Genomic DNA, 25,661 nt, shown 5'->3' on the forward strand with positions numbered 1-25,661 from the left:
TTAATTCTATAATTATCCATTCTTTAAAAAGGAAAAAAATAAATCACAATCAACTATTTTCATGACCACGCAACCTTCGTTTCATAATGTGGCTATGTTTGTTTACATAAAACTTCCAGATAATAGAAAGAAAAAAATTGTATTTCCTCATGATTGACACAAAGCTGTAGTCATTTGAATAAGGTCGTTGAAATCTACATAAGCAGCTGAACAAATTAATTTTCTGTATTTGGTAATCATCGCTTGGGGACATCAATATTACAAAATAAATGAGATTGTGTTTTGAAGATAAACATCTGAAAATCTATCCAATTTCATAAGACATCTGCACTGCAGATGCTAATCAACTATTTAATTAATTCAATCTCGAGTATTCGATGTTGCCCCGTTATTTACTTGTTTATTTTTTAAAACTCAGTGTTTGTTATGGAAGTATTTAGCTGTTATTACTTATTCGCATTCCTACGTGTTCCCAAAAAGCACTTGTATTGCTACGTATTCCCAAAACACAACTGTGGTGCAAATATATTCATCAACTTATCTGTTTTCTGATACTGAATGCAGGAATTATAATTGTAAAATAAAATAGGCTTTATATTCGGTTTTCTATTATAATTCACAGTTCTGTCACAGTCTTTCTGTTAGCTAATGTTCTCAGATGGTTCGACTTCTTTGAGAGATAATGCCCCGAATTGCCTCATTGACCTTTCGTGTTTTTGTATTCCATCTTTTTGTATTTGTGTTAGACGAGTTTCTAGCATTGTTTGATTTTGACGCCTTGGATACTGTGCGTATTATTGCAATATTTTCTTCTTTTAAATCTTTTGTTTTAGTCATAACCGCATCCAGTTCGTAAGCCATTAATTTCTAAGTTTAATATAATCCCGAAAAAGCAATTTTTTTCCTCATTTCAAGATATGTTTCAAAAAATGAATTGCTAGTAAGTAATTGTAACTGTTGGCAAGTCGCGTTTATTTATGTGCTATGCCAGTAGAATTTATTTAAATTGTTAAAATATCTTCATTCATTATTTTTATGTATAATGAACACATTTATTGAAAATTCCATTGTATTGAATTAAATAAATGTTTATTTCTTCTCATTTTACACTAGCCAAATTTAACTTTGATGCTATTAAACTCTACGTTTAATCCGATCCACTAATTCACTTGTTTAATCTTTCTAATTTCGAAATTTTCCCTCATTTTTCATAAAAAATAAATTGCTGGGAAGTTTTTGTAATAGTTGGCAATTCGCGATTACCCTTCCGTGCTCTGGCAGGAAAATTTATTTAAGAACATCTTTATGTATTATTTTTATGTATAATTAACATAACTATTGAAAATTCTGGTACATAAAGTCAATTGTTTATACTTGGCTTTCGTGATATTAAATTCTGCAGTCAATCCAATCCCACTAGATCACGTATTCAGTTTTTCTAGTTTTAAAATTTTGTTTAATTTGTAGCGACGGAAAAAAATTAATTGCTGGCAAGTATTCGTAATATTTTGCAATTCGCGTTTAATAAAGTACTTCCAACTATTTACGTGATATGCTAGTAGAATTTATGTCAAAACATCTTTATGTATTATTTTTGCGTATGGTTACTGTACTGCGTAAGGTTACAAGTACTAATTCTGGTATCGGAAGTCATTACACAGCAGTTCATACTAGCCACATGTAGCTTTTATGCTATTACTACGTTCTATTCAATCCCACTAATTCACTTGTTTCAATTCACTAATTTTGGATTTTATTTTCATTTTCCGCAATAAAAATTAATAGTCGCAATTAGTAGACATCATTACGTTCTCTGATTCATCTTCTGATTTTCTTTGATTTCATTTAAGTGTTATGTTAGTAGAATTAATTCAAAGAAATCTTTTTTGTATTCTCACGTGTAAGTAGCATATTTAACAAAAATTCCTTTGTATAGAATGAAATTATCGTTTATTTCTTAACAGCTACATGTGCTATTAAATTCTACGTTCGATCCAATCCCGCTAATTCATGGCTTTTATTTTACTAATTTGGAATTTTTGTTTCATTTTTCCTTAATAAAAAATAAATAATTACCAAACATTAAAGTTTAAGTACCTCCGATTTTTTTTGTGCTTATTATTTCAGTAGAATTTAATTACATACATCTTTTTATGTATTATACGAATTACATATTTATTGAAAAATTCGGTTATATAGAATCAAATAGTCGCTTATTTAATGGTAGTCGCACCTTAACCTTGTGCTACTGAAAAAACAGGAGAGAGGTGTTTCCTCAAGAACTTTTATGATAAATGAGTTCTTTTAATCGACCGTCCAACCATCTCACGTGGATTTAGTCTACGTTCTTAAAACAGGTTTTCTTAATTGGGACAAGTTCAATATTTGTTGAATTCTTTCCTTTTCTTTCGCTAATTTTGTCATTGCTAAAATTTAGATTTTGATGTTGTGTCTCATTACATCGTAGCTTGATTGTGCACTAATATTTGTGATTCGAAGCATTATTAATTAATAAGTATAATTTTTTACCTCGTGCGGTAAAATAGGCGTCAAATTCTTAAATTTATTTTAGTTTAGTGATAACTTAGAACATTTAAGGAGATTAAATTTGCACTCATATCAAGTAAATTGCACAAAAAAAAAAAAAAAAAAAAAAAAATTTGGAAATTGGGTTTAAAAGCGCTGGTGAGATCNACAAACTTAGTATATACCTATATTGCCCAAAAGCAGTCAAAATGACTGGATTGTACAGGAATAAATAATGTGTAAAGAAATTTGTTTAAAATTAATTTTTAATTTTTTTAATATTATTTACAGTTGTATAACAAGTTATTAGTAAACATTAGCAATAAAAAAATTATATGTTGTACAAAATTCTAAGAAATTGTGTCATATACATCATTGTTTTTCTAATTGAAATTAAACGTAGTCAAAATGACTTCCTTAGGTAATCTAGTGTTAATAAGATAATTATTTAAATATTTTAAAGAAGTTTAATTTAAGAAAAAGTAGAATAATTACCTTCGAAAATGTTTAATTTTTAGTATTTCTTTCTTTTTCTTGTGATTTCGCATTTACAATCATTTTTGCAAAGAAAATTAAAGCTGGAAATAATTTAGGTAATAACATCTATAAGATCATACAAAATTTAATAAAAATAGTATTCACTTATGAAAATTTTGTCTAAGCAACATTTGAATACAATCATTCAATGTGCTTGACATTTAATGCCGAGTGTTCAACTAATTTTGTCTTTTAATTTGCATAAAGTGACAGTTTTGTTATTTTTATTAAGTGATTTATGTTTGAAAGAGTAATAATTTAAACGAAGCGTCATTCCAATTTTAAGAAATTTAATTTAAATTATTATGGTTCGCATAAGCCAGAATTTAAATAGTTAGTTACAAGAACAATTTACGTTACGCTTATTTATCTTAGCAAATGATGAAATGCAAAATAAAACCATTACTACTTAATTGGTAGCGTCGTTTTAACTCATTTTAGGCCAAGTGTGGAAATTTTATAAAATGTGATATGATTTTCATTGAATTATGCTTAATTTACATTCATTAAGACACAAAAAAAAGTTTCGTCCATGAAAAATATTTTATTTAAGAAATAAAATGGTGCGTATATACACCAATGGGCAAATTAACACTAGTTTTTTATGACGTTTGTTTAATTTTTACTTTATTAACAAAACTTGCTACTTCAATCTATCTTAAAAACTCATGATTAATCTCAAATGGAATAATTATGCTTTCTTAAAAAGTCAAATTAGTCAATAACCATCTCAAGTTAAGAAACTAGCCTAGTTTAAAAATTTCTCATAGGTGTTTACTCCAATTGAATTGTTAATATTTTATAGATATCTTCAGAACTTTTGGCAATAACAAAAAAATTAAATTAGTGAAAAATATACTTCACAGAGTTAATAAAAATAATATTTATTTAAATGGATTGTTTAGCAGCTTTGGCCGCAATTGGGTTAAGTTACAAAGAACGTGTTATATAACTAGCTGTCATCCGTCCGGCGTATTTTGATAATAAAATATTTATTGCACTCTATTGATCACGAATTTCCGCCATTTGGATTTTTGATAATTAACTAAGAAATCGATGGCAAATTTTTATCAAGTGAACAGATATGTGATAAAATGTATGGATAAGTTGAGTTGTGCAAACTTATTATTTATTTTATTTGTTTGGGAAACGTAAAGCATTGCCACAACTGTTAGTTCTTGACCATGCTGGTCATCGAGGCTACCAATTCCATGATCGAGTCTATGTGGGTAGCATTGCCCACCATCTGCCTGGATTTCCAAAAATATCTGAAACTGGCTTCAAATCACTACCGAGCAATTATTTCCTATTCTATGTCCTATGCAATTATTTGAACGGCAAAGAAAATGTCGGATTAGGTTTAATGTGTATCACTTCAAGAGCTAACATATATATCGTGATTTATCGATATTTTTCAATTATCGCCGTAACGGTATTCAAACTGGCTTGTAATAGCTATAGAGGATAGAACCGGGTCCTATATAATCAGTATTTGAACGGTAAAGGCAATATCAGAATAGGATTAATACACGAACCGCTGCAAACAAATAAGTGTGCGTTACTTTTAGATACATCTGGCAAATGTATCGTGATTTATCGATCTTTTTCAATTATCGCCGTAACTGGCATTCGAACTAGCTTTTAATAGCTATTGAGGATAGAACTGAGTCCTATATAATCAGTATTTGAACGGTAAAGGCAATATCAGAATAGGATTAATACACGAACCGCTGGAAACAAATAAGTGGGCGACACTTGTAGATATATTTGGCAGGTGTATCGTGATCTATCGATATTTTTCAATTATCGCCCTAACAATGTTTAAAACATTTCCTCGATATATCGTTAAGGTGATCAGGGGTAATTTGAGAGAAAATTTGAGTCCATTAACAGACCCTGCACAAAAAAATTTTATCGTTAAAATGGACCGTTCTCAAAATGTTGAATCATTAAAAGTGATTCATCACGAAATAATTTCTAGTCAACACATACCCTACGTAAAATATTCATGTTTTTCATTTCAAAAATAAATTCTTTTACTTTTTTTAAAAAAAAATTTGGATGACTTTTCAATGGGTCTTAATATATAATTTTAAAGAATTCCTTGAAAGACCTCTCCCCTTTAAAAAATATGGTCTTATTAATTTCACGTGTTTACAAAAAAGGACTACTGGCAGAAAGAGTGCATCCTACAATATTTAGGCATCCTATAAATTGAAAAAAATTGGCAGTGGAGTTTTTACGAATTCACAAAAACATGATCTTTCATAAAAGGTCTAATATTTCTATAATTATCGAGAGTGATCAACTTCAAATGCGATAATCTAGCGTTAATTATAGACTGAATCATTATTGTGAGTATTGATAATTATTGATTGCCAGACAATCGTAAATATCGATATTTTGTGACGGTATATCGTAGTATTCCTGTTTTTGTCACTTTCTCTTGCATTAAGATTGCCGAACTCACAGTTTTACCTTTATACTCGTTACACTTGTACTTACATTTTAAATAGTATGCCATCACCTATAAGAAAATATATTATCCCCAGCATTTATTACTTTCTAGTATGTAAACGGCTATTTTCTACTATAGATGATAAATTTTATTTATCATCGTAACAGGTGAAACGACTTACATAGCCTTTAGAGCTAAACTGGATCATGAATCATGATGTATCAATATGAATAAAAATTGTTTTGTTCTCTTCATGATCTATAAGTGGAGTTGTCTTATAATACTATAGAAATAACTAGTGTTAAGTCTTATCTTGAATTTATAATTTTTGTACTGAATTCAAAATTGTGAATTTTGTATTGATGCATAATGTTTTCATAACAGTATAGGCATTGATTCCTTTTAGTATTGAGTTATTTATTAAATAGCAAGTCGGAAGCGATTTTCCAATCCAGCGGCGTTTAACGACCCGCTCTCCTGTTTGGCATTTTCTTAAATAAATAAATAAACTAAAAACTTGACCTTTTTTTTAAGTTTAATGTAACAAATTTAAAAATAAAAAAATAAAAGCTTACATTATAATTGCGACCGACAACAACCTAGAGCAAAATCAGATACTGATGGACTGTAAATTTGCTGTCGGTCAGTTAATTTACAGTCCATCAGTATCTACCTCAGTTTTGCTGACACATGCGCACTCTGTTGTTGAAATTCTTAATGCTCGTTTGCTGAATTTCATTAATTCGACGCTCAGTCTTTTTTTTTCAAGGCACGGGCGGTTATAGGCTTGTTTGCATTAATCTTATATTTTTTCAAAAATGCATGATCTGGGCAGCTAGTTCTAATTACCTAAACAATATATCGTATGCCCAAAGAATGACTCAAAATGTTGTTTAACCGTGAAAACGCGCTCTGTCATGTAGCTCTCCTTTCACTCAAAATTTTCATTGGCAACATTACATTAAACTTTATTACCAGGATTAGTTTTTTTTATTTGGAAAATTTTATTGTATAAGTGGATTACTTTTTTAAATGTTAAATTTCTTTAAAAAAAAACAATAATAGGAGTAGTCCAAAGGATGAATATTATGTTCTCCTGACTTCTAAATTTTAATAAACATACATAATTGTTAAGTTTTAATATTTTTTTAAAAACTGAAATACAAGTTTAAAAAAAAACATTTCTTGCGATTATTATATTTTTTTGTTTTGTTTTTGTTTTTAAAAATTATTACTTAAAAATATTTTAGTAAGTACGTTGTGTAAAAAAAAAAAAAATGTAAAATCTTTTACTTCATGTGTGTATATATATATATATATATATATATCAGGGTTGGCAAGTTTTTGACACATGACGGTTTTTACCGGTTTATACCATGGTTTTTACCGTCATGTCAAAAACCCCTCTGTCAAAAACCCATGTTTTGGTAAAACTATTTTTATTTGAGTTTAACTGCTTATAATTTAAAATTCATTCATTTTTGGGCAATAAAATTAGAAAAAAAGTTGTTAAAAGATATTTAAGAACAGATTCTTGCATTTTCCCAACATGATTATACCAAAACATATTATTTGAAGTAAAATATTAGGATACTAAACAAAATTTTCAACATTTCCAAGCATCATTTTGTTTGGCATATTACATTACTGAAGAATGTCAAGTCATTCTTGACTTAGAGTTTGTTAGTAGTTACAAGTTTTTAAAGTTTTGTTTAGCTTATTTCTAATATTTAAGAAATGCCAAATTTTAAATTCTTCTTTTTAGTTCTTGAATTTATTAATAGTTCCAAGCTTTTTTGTTTGTTTGTTTAGTTGTAACAATTAAGAAGTGCAAAATTTTGAATCCTTTGTAAATCAANCTCATCGATTGAGTCATAACTAATCCATATGTAACTGTAAATTTAAAATCTCTTAAAATAAGTTTATAAATCTTGATAGATATACAAATTTATCAATTTAAATTGATTTACTATTTAAATTTTATGCATAATTCAACTAATTATAATTATTTTTATGCCCACTTACAGTAATTTTTGCTTTTTCTCTGACTTACTTTATTACTATAGTTTTAAAACTTGAACCTGTTTAAAAGTAAAAGTTCTAGTGATTATATTCATATTATACATCATCGTCAACATAATTATATATTGGTATTTCCGAACTTTTTCAATTGATACTAAATTTTTTAAGTTGTAGTTTGTAATAGATTAGTTCATTTGGCTTGCTTTTTTAACTAATATATTTATTTTTTTTATGATTATTAATATGAAATATAATTATTTTTTTGTTGATAAATGAGGGCTTTTTAGACTTAGTTTGCTAATTTAGTTTATATCTATTGTTAGAAAATTTATTGTTAGAATATTTATTTAAAAAGTTTAATTACATTTTTATTGGAAGGGTTATTTGTTTTAATTTTTATTGCAAATAAATATAGTATAATATGAACATTATGTATACTTAAAATTTAATCAAAATTTTTAAAAAATGCTTGTTTAGATTTTATTCCATTTGCGGGGAGTTAATATTTTTTTTCTAGAACTTGCACTCCTTTTTCTTCATTAATTAATAAGACCGTTTCAAGGGTTTTGAAATATAATGTAACACTCTTTTTCTATGCAATGCACACGAAAAAGACTACCTAAGAAGTAATTAGTAACAATATAAAATATTAACTATCAACCATAAGGTTTTTGATGTTTTTTCCAATCATATTCTCCAATTGTGATTTGTTTTATAAATTTATTGTTGTATAAATGTGTTCCCAAATGTATATATTTTTTATAGTTTCTTTATGACAAGGAATCTAAATGCATATATTAATTTGTGGATTAATGTATGTCAAATATGTGCATTTATTGCAATTAATTGTAAATATAAGGATAGAGAAGAAAAGTTTATCATATTTTATTGCTGTCTAATTAAATCATTTATTCTATAATCATTTACATTAATTAATTTATCCTGTCAGGATAAAGTTTACTGTCTTTTTTTTAAAAAAAAGCTAAACCATATTTTATTTGGTAATTTTGACTTTCATTTAAGGTTAACTTTTTATTTCTGTAATAGGGGCCGTTCAAAAAGTACGTACACAAAAATGGAGAAATTTTAAACCCCTCCCCCCCTTTCGTACATTACTGTACATAAGATCTTACTCGCCCCCCTTAGAGTACGTACATTTTATTAGTCTACCCCCCTTTTTCATAAAAATTAAAATAATTATGTTTTAAATAAAATTAAATATTTACTTAAGGAGGGTGTAGGATAAAGTCAAATTTAAATTTGGTGTATGTTTATAAAGTACGTACTTTGTATAATACCTCCCCCCCCCTCCCCATCGTACAAAACCGTACATAATAGCAAATCCCCTCCTCCCCTTCGGGATGTACGTACTTTTTGAACGGCCCCTTAGCAGGGTGTTCATAATGTAATGGCTCTTAAGTGTATATATTTTTTTACAAAATGAGTATTTGTTCTTATCCTTTTTTATTAACTTTTGCTCTAAACCAGTGGTTGCCAACTGGCGGGCCGCGAAGCCTTTTTTTGTGGCCCGCGAAACAAAATATATTAGTTGTCATTTTTTTTTGCCGACAATTTTCGTAAAAATTCTATATGGGTTTTAAATACTTTTTAAGTTTTATATCTTAGCAATTTCTTATCTGTTGCACATTAATTGTTTAATACATCGGTATACATTAAAGTTATTGTAGCCAGGATTTCTTAATATGCAATTAAATATTTTTAAAGATTTTGCTTCTTATTTTTAATTTGTAATTTAATACTTTTGTTTTGTACAACTTGATAAAAATCTGACAGCAATATTTAATGTTCCTTCAAACATAAGAGTCCTATATAAAATTTTGATAAAGTTGCGGCCCGCCATTTGACTGGTGTTTTTAATTGCGGGCCCCCGGCCTCATGTAAGTTGGAAACCCCTGCTTTGAACGATGACCTTGTTGCAAAGATAAAGATGTTAGATTTTTATTTTTTAAACCTGCTCTTTGAAGTTGAAATATTGAATAGGCTTATGCTTCTGATCAATATTTTCCAATTATTAAAGTATCAAACTTAAATAATTATTCGAAAGCAACAAAAATCATATTTTCGAGGATAATAATACTTGAATAATAATATATTTTTATTCAAAATTGTGTATACAGCCGAATCATTCAGTTGACTTTGAATGTGATTTTTTAACAGCAATGCCATACTTATCTACTTTTCATATATATTCTTTCGAACGTTTTAGTTAAACAAAATATTATGCCTACTAACTATTTTTCTGTCTCTCCTTTTTCAGAATGATGATGATCACGATTCAGGAACAGAATCTGATGATGAAGGAGCGGATGCAGAAGAACTTGAAAAATGTAAGTTCGTGATATTTTTTAAAAAAAGATTTCTTGTTAAAAATAAACAAAATATGTTTTAAAATTATTTAACTAAAAAAAATATTTAAGTGTAATTTCTATTTTTTTTTAATTTTTAATTTGAAAATTTCGATTGATTTTTTCCTTAAAATATTTACTTTTTGTACTCAATTTTTCTCAAAATGTTCAGGCTGCGTAGTGTTTTTAAAAAGCCCTTAAAGGTGCTTTTTTCATTGGGTGTCTTTTAAAGGTGCTTAATTTTCCCTTTTTCAAAACTAGATAGTTCCTTTACTCTGTTGATTTTCGCTTCGAATTATGCAAAAAAACGCTGTTCACATTGTTCTATTCAACGTTTTCACAATTAATTCAACCCCAATCTATTTCGACGCATTGTCAGTCCGTAGCGTATGAAAACGCCATTAGTTTCACATGATTCAAAATTTCATGATTTTTGACAATTGTCAATAACAGTGCCGACATTTTTTTTTGGGGGGGGGGGTGGCATGACGGTTTAAACACAATAAAACCGTCTATTGCCAAAAGTCAAAAACTTTCCATCCCTGCCTAATCACAATTTTTTTAAGTGCTTAAAAATATTTTTTGAGTGCTTAAAAAGTGCTTAAAAGGTGCATATTTTTTGTTGAAATATTTGGCTACGCACCCTGTAATGTTGAAATGGAAGTCGATTTATTTTCTTTAATTTCTAAATTACAATTTATTTTTAATCGCTAATTTAAATTGCTATTCCCCTCCACTTTTACATTTTCTAAGTGAATTAAATTTTTATGTTGTATTAATATTTTACTAATTGCATTTCACGACAATAAAAACTATTCATTTTCATATCGTTGTATCCTGACGCGGATTTTCTGGATCATTTTCTGTGTTATATCGAAAGCCTGTTCATGTGATAAACAAAGCAATTTGATGCCATCAAATGACGTCATCGTAGGTAAGCAATTGTCGATTCAGCAGCCAATCGTGCTCGACTTACACACGTGACGTCACTTACAGGTAGCCATTTTAATCTGATTTAAATATCGTGGTTTGGCTTAATCACTTTAATTCTTCTGGAGTTGAAAGTAAGGAGTTTAGAATTTGTCTTAGCTCTCTTCATCGCTATTTGTTACCACTGATTTATGAATCGTATATTGGAGTGGTAGTTTAACATAAAATCACGATTCAAATTTACTTCTTTTTTTATGTATTGCTAAATTTAGCAAATGCTTTTTCAGTGTTCAACTTTGGCATATATTTGCATATTTTTGAATTGCTCATTTGACGAGACACTTGAATGAGGGCTATTACGCCTAATCACGTAATTAGTGAAACAAGGGAAAGGAATCTCAACAAGGTTAATTTAGATCAGTTGAAGTGCAAGAAAAATTTTTTTCGTTTTAATATAATGCGCAATAAAAACAAGTTACCATACTTATAATATCATTACAAAGCCTACAAATCAATTATTTCTTTCTTTTAAACTGCTAAATTTTTAGCAGTTATGATTTTTAAATTAACTAAAAATATTTTAAGTCATACGGTGAGATAATAAAATTTTAACAACCTCTTCTCGGATGTAATTGTATATAATTGAATGCTTTCACGCTTGCTGTAACTTAAAGAATTGCAGCAAGCGTGAGAGGAAGATGATTTTTAAATCCAGTTATCAGCAGATGGGCCTTTCAAGTTTGCACCTAATATCCACCTCCTTGTCATATATAATAAGAGAATCTTGCAAATCACCTGCAAATGCACACCCGGTTTATGATGGATCAGCAATTTAACTGTCAGATTAAAAAAAAGTCTGCCGCCTTTGGTGTAAAGTCAACACTTAAATCGTTGGCGTGTTATGTTTAGTACAGATTCAAATTTCTTATCCTGTCACTTGTTGTTTGCTATGAAGTTCATTTTTACATTATATTTTAAATTGAAATCAGCTGATCTACTTATTTTCTGCATAGATTTTTTCCCCCCGGCATTTCTCGTTAGTACAAGTACGTTTATTTTAAAATATGTTAGTCCACTTAAATGCTTCCTTAGTTATTTCGAGTTAAAACGAATTTATTCTGTGTAATCGGGGAAAAAAAAGGAACATTTTGAGGTGCATTTCGTTTCATTTATTAGATAATAGAATGGGGAAAAAAATAAAATTATGAACTTTGTTGGAGTTTTCACCTTTGGATTGGTTTCATCGAAGGGGATTATGGGAAATATTTATCCTGTTCTCCTTCTCAATCACTATTTACAACGTGTTCTAAAAAAAAAATTCCGACTTTTCTCAATGATTTATTTTCTTTGTGGTACTGTTAGAGCTCTATTTAACAAAATTGCTGAATACCGAAGAAAGTTCGTTTATGAAAAATTCGTCATGTAGAAGTTCACTTTTTGAAATGCTTTAAACAACACAAAACAGATTTCAAATTCATAAACATTGGATCTATGTAAAAAAATTAATTAATAATACCATCGTTTTCTAAATTAATATGTACATATTTTATAAGTCTCAACCGTCGAAAAACTTTTTAAAACAGCATTAAGATTGCAATTCAAAGATAAAATACAATTTTAGATATAAGGAGGAAAAAAAAATTGATCACTTAGAAATGTTCGTTAAATAGAGAATTTACTTAGTTATTTAGAAGTTATTTTACGAAGGAATTCTGAAAATGTTCTTGGGTCCTAGAAGAAGTTCGGAAAATAAAAGTTCGTTATAGAGAAGTCCGAATGTATTTCAATATTTGAAAATATTCAGTGTTAATATGTTTTCAAAGAAATTTTTTGCTTTTTAAATGTTTTATAAATTGTTATGATATTCCGTTATCGTTTAATAGGTGTGTTTTCTGTGGTCTCGGAAAAAAAATAAAAATCTTCAAAAATATGTGCAATAAACGTAATTATGAGTGATTTGTTAAAACTGAAGAAAATTGATAAACCTTTGAGTTAAAAAAAAATCTTTTAAATTTTTATGCCTATTGCAAGAATTGCGATTATATTTTATGTATTTGCAGTATCATCTGTTCCTGAGAAACATCTTGCGGTTATCGTAAAATACAGTCTTCCACCTGCATGCAGTTTCCTTCTTCCTTTAAGATTGTTCTAAGATTTCTTCTTTATATAAATATTATAAAATAGTATAGATATCTAAGTTTGCTGCTTATGTTTTTGTAACATCACGATTAAGGATTTTTTTATACTTGCATGTCACGTTTCTGTTAATTGGCGAAATTCCGCTAATTCAGCTTTTCAGATACGCGGAAAACTACTTTTATGGTGATTCTCCGCGTATTGTGAATCGCATTCGTATTGGCGTGTTTATCGAATCATATTTCGAGAATTATATAAACTCGACTTGGCCACTATGCGTCGTAATTTCTATTACGCGATTATCACGCATCGTGATTTGTTTCAACTCATTTTGAAAATTGTACATCGCAATTTATGCTCATGTGATATACGAACCACAAATCGCGATTTGTAATACTAATTAGATTTGCAAATCATGTTAGCAGTTTGTATTCGAATACATCGCAGTGTGTATTAAATAGCTTGGAAAATGATACATCGCAATATGTATTCGTATGATTTACTTATCACATCACGATTTATAATGAGTCGATTTGCGAATCCTACATCGCGATTCGTATTGACGGGAGTCACGTCCCTTAGAGTTTTCTTTAGGCCATCACTGGAGCCACAATCATGAAGCACTCCGTTTATTTTTCATTTTTTTCTTCTTTCTTTGGTGTGAGTTGGTTTATACGTTTGTTTCTGTCGTGGTGGCTCAGGGGATAAAGTGCTCGCCTCCCTCCGACCGGGGATCGAATCACAGCAATGGCTGGTCGATACGAATTCTGCACCCGCTCGCACCGACCGCAATGCTAATGAAAGATATCTTCAGTGGTAAACGGATCATGGGTTAGAGTCCCCTTGTTGTCAAGCTAACCGTGGGAGGTTTACGCGGTTTTCTTCTCCATTTAACGCAAACATGGGTTAGTTCCATCAAAAAGTCCTCCACGAAGACAAATTTCACCCAATACTTGATCCAGAAGTTCCCTTGTCTTCTACATAAGCAGGGATCTGTCCAGACATTTTGTGAAAGGTCCGTTTTTCGTGAAATTGTGAAAAAATTACTCACATTCTTTCAACCAGGGTCCGTTTTTATAAATTTGTGCAAATAGGGTCCGTTATTGCAAAAAAAAAATTTTTTCAAAGAGTTTTTAAATTGTAAAGACATACAAGATTATGCTCAACACTGTAAAATTATAATTAAAAAATTAAATTTTAAAAAATAAACAACAATTGCTGCTTCTAAACTAGAGATGCAACACACAAATATTTGGTATTTAGCCTATTGTGCTGAACGCAGAATATTCATTTCGGACGAATAATGGAAGAATCGTCTGCCGAAGACAACTTAATTCGTTTACATCCATCTTTCTTGTTTTCTGCCCTGGAAAGGGTTTATTCGATTAACAAAATAATAATGAAGATAAAAAAATTTATCTTATCCGATTAAAAGAAAAATCATTTCGTGAAGGGTCTGTTTTTAAGTTAAAATATTTTGTGAAGGGTCCGTTTTTAAGTTAAAATATATTGTGAAGGGTCCGTTTTTATGAAAAGATATTTTGTGAAGGGTCCGTTAACGGACCCAAATTTCTTCTAAACAGACCCCTGATAAGGTTCAAAATTACTAGGATACGGAGTTAACATTTGTAGTCGTAAACTCAAAATTGGGTCTGCTGTTCAATGCCCATTATAAAATAAGTTCGTTTGAATTTAGCGCAGTATAGCAGCATGTGCAGTTTGTTTTCTTTTTGGTGCTCTAAATAATACTTCCTTTTCTTTTTCGAGGTGACTGTTTTCAGCTTGTTTTAATGATAGTTTTTTTATTTAGTTAGTTAACCATTAATAATAGGATGTAGCCCTCTGTAAAATATTTGATTTAAAATATTAAAAAAAAAACTAAATTCTTGTAGTTGAAGTTTGGTTTTCCATGTTACGTATCCAAACTCATGTATTGATGCATGAAAATTCCAGAATTTCATTTTGAGAAAATATCGAAGGTTCAAGTTTCGAATTTCCATTCAAACCACGCTTTGAACTTCAATATACTACCGGAAACTATTGTGCAATATTGTTGAAAATCTACATCAGCTCGTCATACCTTTCCTACTTAGAACAATAAGCAACACTAATTGTCATTCCCTGGTACACAATGCACCCAAGTTCAAGGTCCTTTTCCAACCAAATTGTACATTTTCCTAATCTCCGCCTATGGAAATTAATCTCGATAATTACCTGGGCTCCAACTACGCAGCGAAAGTAGCACAACCGGACGGGGGAAAAAGTAATAGTGTATGAAGTGATTCTGATCGTAAAAAATAACTCTTCTCCAGTATGTTTTGTTTTTGTCGCTGATAAAATGGAGTTTTAAAAAAAATACCTGTCTAACTGGCCTCATGCAGAGGAAGGAAGGTCCCTAGAATGAATTTTGGGATTGCCTTTTTGATACGCTGGATGGTTGTTTATGGAGCGTTGTACATTGGATTGGATGGAACTGTTCTGCCTTTTCTGGTTTTGACCAATTCCTACCCCATTCTTTGACATGCAATATTAAAATAAATAGTTTAAAATATAGAGAAAATATGAAGAAAAAAATCATAGAATAATGAAAAGAGATGAAGAAAATAACATAATAAAAGCAAATAAATAAATAAATAATTAAAAAAACTTCAATGAAAATCCGGGGAATAAAATATATAATAACTCAGTTACTCAACTCACTCACTTTTTCTTATTAAAGATAAGCGTATTGTATGAATAATCGAAATAATTATTCGTTTTTAAAATTTTAATTTCCTGTTTTGTAAAGTGTAAGAATAGTTTTCTACCGCCTAGTATAAGAATAGTTTCTACCGCCAATAGCCCATTGTGCAGCTCTAGTGCGACGTAAATGAACAACAGTTTTCTTCGTTCTTACGTGAAATAGGATAGAAGTAGCATTTAAATTTTGTGCAAATTAAAAATTTTTTTTTGATTGTACAAAGGTAAAAAATCTGTGCATGACTTTACATATATTTTAAATGTAATTTTTGATAACATTTCTTTTTTTAATACTACGTCTTAGCACTTCAATGCCTTTTAACATAGTTTGTGCTAAGTTCAGATTTCAGTTATTTTTTGTTTTTAATCCATTTACGTTATTAGAAGAAGAAAAAAAGCTTTAACTACGGGTTTTACGTAATTTCTTCTCATTTTAAGCTATTATTTCGACGAAACTTTCAAAAATTATAGGTTGAATTTTCTGATTTTTCGTAAGGTTCATTTTTTACAATTATAGTTAATTTCAAGAATTATAATAATTTTTTATTGCAATTTGGGGACAAACCATTACATATTTACTAATTCAATGTTTCAGTATTTTTATGGAATCTGTATTCCGCGATTCGAAGTTTGTTTTTATTGTTAGAAAATAAAATGCAACTTTTGGGATGCTGTTTTATTTTGTATTTCAATATTGCTACAGAAAGCACTGCTTAAAAAGTCTGCTCTAGCATTCCTGTAAATATTTATCTCAAAATCGATTATACTTCGCGTACCTAAGTAAATCGAATTGCTCTTCTCTACAATTTTGTTTGAAATTGAGGTTTAATATTAATACGGGAGTGTATTACGAAAAATTACGTCACTGCATATTGGTATCCATATATTAACACGCAAAATCCGCGAATCTTCGCTTTCCTTGAAACACTTAATCACCTTTTTTCCACATTCGTTTTGCGGTGTGATATTCTAAAATAAAATTTAAGGTTTTTATCGTGAAAGTACAGTGAAACCTCCAGGAGAGACTAGAATCTAGAAAAAAACTAAGCCTCTCAAACAAACAAACCTCTTCTCTGATTGAAAGCTAACTAAGGCTACCAAAGGCTTAAAATGAAAGCTAACTATAAAATTTATTGCCAACTTAAACCGAAGGGGGGGGGAGAGAAAAAGTAATTGTTCGTTAATTTAAAATTTTTCTATAATTCATAATTGGTAAATCTGTTTTGTTTTTACACATAGTTACATCTGTAGGGATCATTTAATCGCTAAGTTTTTATTCATCGATCCTGTTTTCATGACGCCAACGGAAGTGGTATTTCTTCACCAAGAAAATGAAGTTGAGTAAAATTAAAATCGCTTGCGAAAAGTCGTGTACTTTCTATAACATTTTGAAGTTCATGAAAATAACCCTTAAGAACGACCAACCACGATAAACGACCACTTTAATGTGGAACAGAGAGTGGTCGCTCCCGAGACGTTGTTTCACTGTAATTTGTTTCGTTGGTTTTATTAGTACAGTCAGACTTCTATTTAACGAACTTCCATTTTGCGAATTTCTCTATTTTGCGAATTTTTTTCGAGGAACCAAGAACGTTTTGGAAATTTCGTCATAAAATAACTTCCAGATAGCGAAGTTAATTTTCTATTTAACGAACTTTTCTTTGAGATCCACTCTCTTTATTTCTAAAATTATTTCAGAGCATTTTAAACTTGTTAACGCATTTTATGGGACCTTGAATTAATTTTCGAAGCCACTTAACTATTAGAGAAAGCAGTAAATTCCCCTTCCCTTTTTGTGTTTGCATTTCAAACGAAAAACTCAGACAAAATGAACTGATGTTATCAGCAGCAAGAACGCATGTGGTAATGCATGTTTAAAATTATTTTTATAATAAATGCAGCTTTAATTTTATGCTTAAATTTAGTTGAAAATGTGTTTAGCATAGTAGTGTAACACTGGATATAGTTTAACTCTATTCTTACTTTCTATGCAGATTTTTTTTATGGCTGAGATTTATAAGATAAATAGTAGATACTACTTTGCAAGATAAAGATGTATTAATTACTACTTTAAATATATCTAGTGTTTATGAATTTAATACCTGTTTTGCGTCGTTTAAGTATTTCAAAAGGTGATTTTCTATTCAACGAATTTTCCATATAACGAGCTTATTATCGGGATTTAGCGACTTCGTTAAATAGAGGTCCAACTGTATTTCTTTTTGCTTTGGAAAGTTTCGTTTTAATTTCTTAAGAATCGAAATTTCAACATAGAATTAATAATTTTTTTTCTTCTGTCAGTTACAAAAGAATATTTATTTCGAGCTGCTCACTACTATTACAAGCATAAGATTTAATTTTACACATCTTTTAAAAAAAAAAATGAATTAATGGACAGGTCATCTTTCTCCGCTTCAAATTGTTTGTGTCTGCGATGAGTCGCCGAGAACATCTAGGCTTAGTAAATATTTGTTCGGATAAATCTTACATTGCGGTCCGTCCCGTTTAAATTTATTTTGCTCACGTTTTGCTGATTTCTTTATCCTATTTATAAAAAATTATCTTACATTAAATAAAACTCTAGAATTATTTTAAATTTATATCTTTCAAATCAGTTAAAATTGGACATAATTACTAGTATTATAAAATTAAAAAAATCTTAATCGGAATAACTATAAAATTATAAATAAAAGAAGATATCTAAGTTTTAAATGGGAAAATTAAAAAAAGCCTAAATTTTCGTTAACAAAATTTAATAACTTTGGCAACTATGAATTTAATCAAAATTGTTTTTGAAAAGATAAAAAGCGTAATCTTTTTTTAAAAATTATGCACTGCTTTATTATATACACTTATTGAAAGTATTTGTATTTATTTGATTTTTTTTAATTTTAAGTTAATTAAATTTTTATAAAATTATAAAGGAATTTAGTTATTTCAAATTATTATTATACCATATTTTACTTATACTAGATATTTTTATTGAAGGAATTTGACGTGTTTTGTTTATAAAATTCTTTTATCAGACTTCAAAACACGTCGGAATTATAAATTTTATTTATAGTGTTTACTTCCATGTTGCTTAAAAGTCAAATTAATGAGGAATAAAATATTCTTCTTTACGTGCTCCATATATGAAATATAGAACTATATATTAGAAAAAAAGTATGCTTGCCAAAATATTGATTTAGAATATACCTATTACTTTTTTTTAACAATTTTATAAATATAAGAGAAATGCATTTTGTGCATAATTTAAATTTTTCCTATTGTTGACATGTTAAGTTTCTTTTACTATCAAATGCCGGAAAGAACTGACTTTTTTTATTCTCCTTTCACCTTGAGTCAGTACTGCCATCTAGTAGTCAATATAAAAAACAAATCTTTTTGTTCTATTTCCCTTTTACTCTTATTTTATTTTTTATTTTTCTATTAATTTGCTGCAATATCTTGACACATTAACCACCCCTCTTTTTACGTTTTTCTTTAAATAGACAATTTATACATTTTTTTATCTCTAGAAATTCTAAGATCTTTTGTTTAACAAAAACCATGCTTCTTTTATTTAAGTGTAAAATATAATTAAGAAATAATACATTTATTACCATGTGTAACGTGTATTAAATGCCATGTCATTAAACTTTCCATTGACAGCCTTCGGAATTTATATCACTCATATATTTTTATAACTTAATTGATTTTTGATATCCGATTACCCGTGATTAACAATTAAAATCACGTATTTATGAATTTTTTTAAGGACGGAATTATTTAATATAAATCTAAAAATCTGTCTTGTATGTAATTTTCTTCTGTAATATTCTCTTTTTCTTCTTCTCTCTATTGAATCGATATGATTGAAACTGTAATCTTTTACTAAACTATCGATACATTTTTTTGTGGTAGCCTTACTTTAACCCGTTTCGGTCGTTTAGAATGTCTAAAAATTTTTACAAAATCTTAAAAAATTGTATTATTAAAAAAAAAATTAAATAATTATATTTTGTGTTAGCTAAAGCAATTTTTTTTCCATGCTAAAATGCTATTTCGATAGAATTTCGAATTTTGAGTTTTAAATTTAAATTACCTTTTACAACAGACATAATGTGATACCAGGTATAATTTTTTTCTGTTTAAATCTTTTGTCTGTTGAATTTAATATGTTTTAAATGTTTCATTGCATTGTCTTGTAATACTACTTAAAATGCTAAATGTAGTATGTATGTAATAATGTTAGACGGTTGTTTCTAGGAACTGTGTATTGAATTATATTCATTCTCTATATTCATATATTGATACATTGATATAATGAATTATTCCATATTCATATATTGAATTATACATATTCCCATTTGTTAAAATTAAATTAAATGTTTTTGAAATAAAAATGTAATTAGATTGAACGAAAATTCTCTTGCCTTAACTAGAATGAAGGAATAAATCACGATTTTATTATCGTTTGCACGTTGAGCAAATTTCGTTGACTATATATTATCTGCTCTAACTTGAAATTTTAATTTTGTTCAAGATTTCTTTTTAGATTTTCTAAAACCAAGTATCTTTTAAAACCTATTATTAAATTGAATATCCTCCTTTCTTAAAATGTAAATGTTTCATAGCAATCTCAAGTAAATATACTTTCTAGACAGCTAAAATAACAAAAAGTAGAAACCGAAAAGTAGAACTGCCATTTTCTCCAAAATAAATAATTAAAACTTAAATCGTGTTCAATTTTTACAATATTTTATTTACTTAACATTTACATTAAAATAGGAAAAAAAGTAAATAAATTTTCTTTATATTTTATTATTATAATTATATAGCATTTCAAATAAATAATTTTAATATAATTATAATTTTAAATTTAATTTATATTTTAATGAGCCACAAATTATTCCTTTTAAGTCGTTACAGAATATTTTTGCACTCATTTTCTCTTGCCTGGGATGAAACGGTAAACTGTGATATCGAGTTCTAGAAAAGTTGTTCTAACTTTTTTAATTTTATTCAAGATTTTGGTTTTTAATTACTAAAATCAAACAACTTTTGAAACCTATTATTGGACGTGATTCTATTGATAGCTATTATAAGGACGTTTAATTTGTATATTGACTCAATATGGAATATTTTAAATGGAATCCTAAAATTATTAAAAAAATGCTCATGAATTTATAACTAATTATTATATTTGATGTTAAATGCTAAAAATCAAAGAATTGTGCTTTCCTGATGCAACATTACATATACTACCATATTAACATTTTTTATGCAGATACCTAACCCTTTTTCAAAATAACAATACTATTGCATTCAAGATCAGTAATTACCTTAAGTAGCCAAATTTCATATGCACATGTAACTTTTTTTTGCGGACCGGCATAGCCTGGTTGGTACGGCTTTGGGTCCATGTCTAAGAGGCCGCGAGTTCGATCCCTGTCGGTAGAATGCTCCCCGTGTAGTAAATGGTGACTAGTGCACGTTAAATCTACTGGGAAACAAAGTCCTCCTTTTCCCAGTAACAAATCATACTTCTGGGAGTACTGAATGGGAGATTGATTGTTCTCTGGTTTAGTCAAAGTTCAAATTCACGGAAGATCAAAATTACGATCTGTGGGTGAATGCATGAATGGGCCCGCCCTATAAACGGGCTGTGACGTGTGTGTGGCTGAAGTCGTATTCTTGGTCATAGATGACGCCACTGAAAAGAAAGAAACGCACCCTCTGCCCTAAATTCACTTGGTTTCACCTAGCAAACGTGCCGGTATTGGCAAGTAGCATTAGAGACAACAACAACACGTTTTATTACAAAATAAAGTCTTTAGAAATTTTTTAAAAATTATTTCTTTGTTAATTTGATAAATTTATTTAAAAGTTGTACATATTATTGTTGTAATTTAATAAAATTGTTGATAATATTTAAAATACATCATAATTTTTTCTTCAAAAATAACTAACTTTTCTTGTAAACCTTGAATTGTAAATATGCCTACATGTAATTATTCACAAAGCATAGTCTATGACGGTAAAAATAATTATTATGAACATCTTTTTCTCTCTAAAAAGATAAAGATTTCAAATTAAAACATTCTTTCTTACGACCCATTACATCAACTGTATAACATATTAGTTAGATTAAAGGCAAAAACCATTACATTTTATCAAAACTTTTCCCTAATCTACCATAATTTATTTCTTTCGCCTATCTCGGCCTATCTAAAATTTAGTTAGAATTCTTGTCAGAACAAAATCAGCATTCCAACTGCATATCACATACTAGTCTACCCCCTTCATTATATGTATAACTACCTCCCTTACAGTAATGTCCTGAGATTACCCCTTTTGAGGGGGGTGACTTTTCTATCCCCCTTTTATTTCTTGGACAAAGCCCAACTGTAACTGTCTTTATCAATCATAATTAGTCCATGGATCTATGTTCTTGCCTCGTATGTATAAATATAGTTATACATTTATACGAATTATTTAATTCTTTCAGTTCGTTTTCTTCCACTTACCAACTCAGTTTTGCGTTCGTAATTCTCCATTTTTTTATTCATTAATTTTTCTTTGCGGTTTCGAAATTATATATGTTATTTTTATTTATTTTAAGAATTTATCTCGGGGCGTTTCTTGCTTTTATATCAATATACTAGATTTCCTTTCTGTAAATGACGTAACTGATTTTTTTACTTCTCACTTTTGAAAGTTTCTGTCCTTAGTAATTTATAATTCAATTTTTGAATAAATTTTTTTTACGAAGTATGTAAAAGGGCGGTTCCATTGCAACAGATGTAAAATTGGTAGTTTTTTTTCACCAGCTGATACGTGAAAAAAAAAAAGCTATTCACGCATGGCTACATTTAGAATTTGACCATGCATATGCTGGGATGCCAACTGCTCCGCTTTCTTAATAAAGTTGTAATAAATTGGTAGCAAATTAAAAAGTGAAACTTGTAAGGTAAGGATAATTACGCCCACTCATTAAAAGTTGTCTTGGATGTATTATATCACAGTTGGATGAAACTACCGGTACCGTTTTTTATTCCTTCTGTATAAATTACAGACCAAAAGTAATAAAAATTTCTTTTTTAAAAAATTTATATTTGGCTTATTAGTTTAGAGGATGTATCAAAGTTAGCCAGCCCAAGCGCCAACGTGATTTACGAAAAATCTCATTTTATTCGCGATTGATGGTCTAGTTATCGTTACTTTAAAGTGAAAAAATCAGATGTTAACCCAGGATTTCTAGTCTAGGTTCCTGTTTTCTTTCTCCATATGAAAAACATCTAATAAACTCCGACGAAAAACACTACTTTGGAACAGTTCGGGCCTATTTTAGGCTATAGTGTCACCAAAACAATTAAGTGGGTGATAATTCTGCTTAAATTCCTTTTAAGTGAAATCGGATGTTAATTTCTAGACCAGGTTCCTGTTTTACAGAAAACAATGCAGAAGTTTAAAAAAAAAAATGAAAGTAACTAAATAAATAAAAAAAAAATGTGAAGATTATTTTTTAGAGATTTGGTGATAGTTTCTTTTATGGGGTTTGGATTTCGTTTTAAAGATTCCTCAAATGGGCCTAATTTCTTTTTAAGATTGGCCTTTGGAATTGTCGTTTGGATGAGAAATAAGAAAATCAAACATTTAGTTTTACAAATAGGATCCGATTTAAAGAAAATATTGCAAAAAGACGCTTGTTGACTTTAAAAAAGAATTCGATTTTAAACCTGCCTGATAAACGTACTGCCGGGCAAATGTCAATTTCTAAAACCAGTCCTCATCTAGTTCCCTCTCTTTAGAAAGCGTCCTCTGACCGCGGAATGTCCTCGACCGAGGTCTGTCCTATACACACTTCAAATCTTCTTCATTGATCCTCCCATTCCCTTGGCAACAATTGATTTTTCCTCCACGTCATCTTCTCTCTCCGCCCCGGCATGTGTGCGCCCTTGCGCGGTGTACCCCGCTCCCAAAAGCCCCAGCGAAATCGCCGCTCTTTTGCTATATTTTTTTAAAAAATAAAAAAACTCTTACCCTCTCTTCCTATTCCAACCAAAATCCTTTTTTAAATACATTCGTTCTCTGTCGTCCTACCCCCCCTATACTTGATGGGGTGGGGTAAAAGAGAAAAATGTTTGCCCGGGTGGTGTTATGTATGGCTGGGAAGATGTATGACTCTATAAATAGATTCGTCGTATATATAGAACTGGGTTTTTCCTCTGTGATTTATGTCATAGAAAGTGGTTATAGATGAATAATACGGCTTCTTGAAGGATTTTGATTCCTCCCCCCCCCCTCTTTTCATAGCAATCTCAANCCCCCCCCCCCCCCTCTTTCTTTTCTTTGGGAATAGTGGAGGAGGAAGCCGTATATGTACGGTTGATAATCCGGATGAATCCATGAGAGGAACAGAACTACGTTTTTATTTTTATTTTTTTTGTTATTTAAGAAGATGGATTTTTGCTCAGATTTGGCATCTACCAACGTTTTATACCAACTGGCTTTTTCTGAACATGTTGTGAAATTGCTGTTACGATGATCTGTATCTGTGTTTCGTAACTAGTGTGCCACGAAGGAGAGTTTTAGTATAATACTTTTTTTAAATAAATTTTTTTTAACACTAGATTGCCTAAGGAAGTCATTTTGACTGCTTTTAATTTCAATGAGAAAAACTATGATGTATATAATGACGCAATTTCGTAGAATTTTGTACTACATATAATTTTTTTATTGTTAATATTTACTAATAGCTTGTTATATAGCTTTAAATAATCTGAAAAAATATTAAAAATTAATTTTAAACGAATTTCTTTGCACATTATTTAGTCTTATACAATCCAGTCATTTTGACTGCTTTTGGCCAATATAGGTAAATACTTTTCTTCTTTTTTTTTCTTCCTCCAAGCTTTGAATATGTACCTTAGATCGCTATGGACTTTTTACCATATAGCCCAAAGAATAGGTATAAACTAAGTTTCAGTCTTTCTAGTGTTAAAAGGATCAAGTTCTTTGATGTTTTCTTCTACCCATTATTTCCATTCCTGTCTCAGTGAGGCCAATTTTAATCATTCTATCTCTAGTACAGTGACGATCCTATACACTCCTAGTACAGTGTTGGAAAATATTTTCATGACAAAGTTACCTACTGTATCTTGTGTTTTATCCTGAATTTCAATTCTTTTACTGATATTTGGGTAGAAATGAAAATTTTGCCACTGGTCCTAAGGACTATCAAATAAAAGATTTCACTGGTTCGTGCACGAGCCCCTATATTTTTGAAAAAATAAATAAATAAAAAATAAGTTTTACTAAAAGTTTTACTTATACAATATTTAAATGTTTGTAAATGCAAATTAAGCTTAATGTAAAAAGAAATGTTATTATGTACAATGTTGCATATTTACTGCAGAGTAATAGTAGACTGTTAAATATTGAATGAAAAAAAAAACAGTAGTTAATGTGAATTAGATAAAAGAAAATTATGAATAGATCGTAATATTCTAAATTATGAGGAAAAAACAAAATCAAGATTTTGTAACAGAAACACAGACCAATTTATCAAAAGAAGAAAAAAATCAATTTACTATCTCTATTTTAATTTCATGTATCTATATTAATTCAAAGTTTTGTTTTTAGTAGAATTTCTCGTATTTTTACAAAAAAAAGTTTCATAAAAATTAATACATTAAAAAAAATATATTACTGATTCATTTTTATTGCGAAACTTTTTCATGTAAAAATAAAATTCGCAAATTTTCAAGTTGAATTATTGACATATCGTTAAAAACTAGCCCGTTGCACTAAAATTACTGACAAATCTATTTAATATATTGAATTGGTTACTATGTAGAATATATTTCTCTAACGCAACAAATTTTCTGAACAGAACTATTAGAATATATTGCTAGTTGCCCGGATGTTAAGTTAGTTGCCTCGCATACAGTTTGCATTTG

The 25,661-nt window shown here is 29.2% G+C and overlaps 1 protein-coding gene across 8 annotated transcripts in view; it reads left to right on the forward strand.

Annotated features, from left to right (window-relative positions):
* Positions 1-25,661, forward strand: part of LOC107451797 (uncharacterized) — a 314,002-nt gene that overhangs the window by 8,061 nt on the left and 280,280 nt on the right. For 6 of the 8 annotated variants that reach the window (XM_016068013.3, XM_071182272.1, XM_016068015.3 and 3 more), the window contains exon 2: positions 9,822-9,891. In XM_016068013.3, the coding sequence (XP_015923499.1) occupies positions 9,822-9,891 (70 nt within the window). Of the gene's footprint in view, positions 1-667; positions 788-9,821; positions 9,892-25,661 lie in introns of those variants that run through there. The other 2 variants (XM_071182271.1, XM_071182273.1) reach the window with 1 other exon arrangement.

The sequence above is a fragment of the Parasteatoda tepidariorum genome, chromosome 6, assembly GCF_043381705.1.
Source record: "Parasteatoda tepidariorum isolate YZ-2023 chromosome 6, CAS_Ptep_4.0, whole genome shotgun sequence".
Taxonomy (NCBI): Eukaryota; Metazoa; Arthropoda; class Arachnida; order Araneae; family Theridiidae; genus Parasteatoda; species Parasteatoda tepidariorum.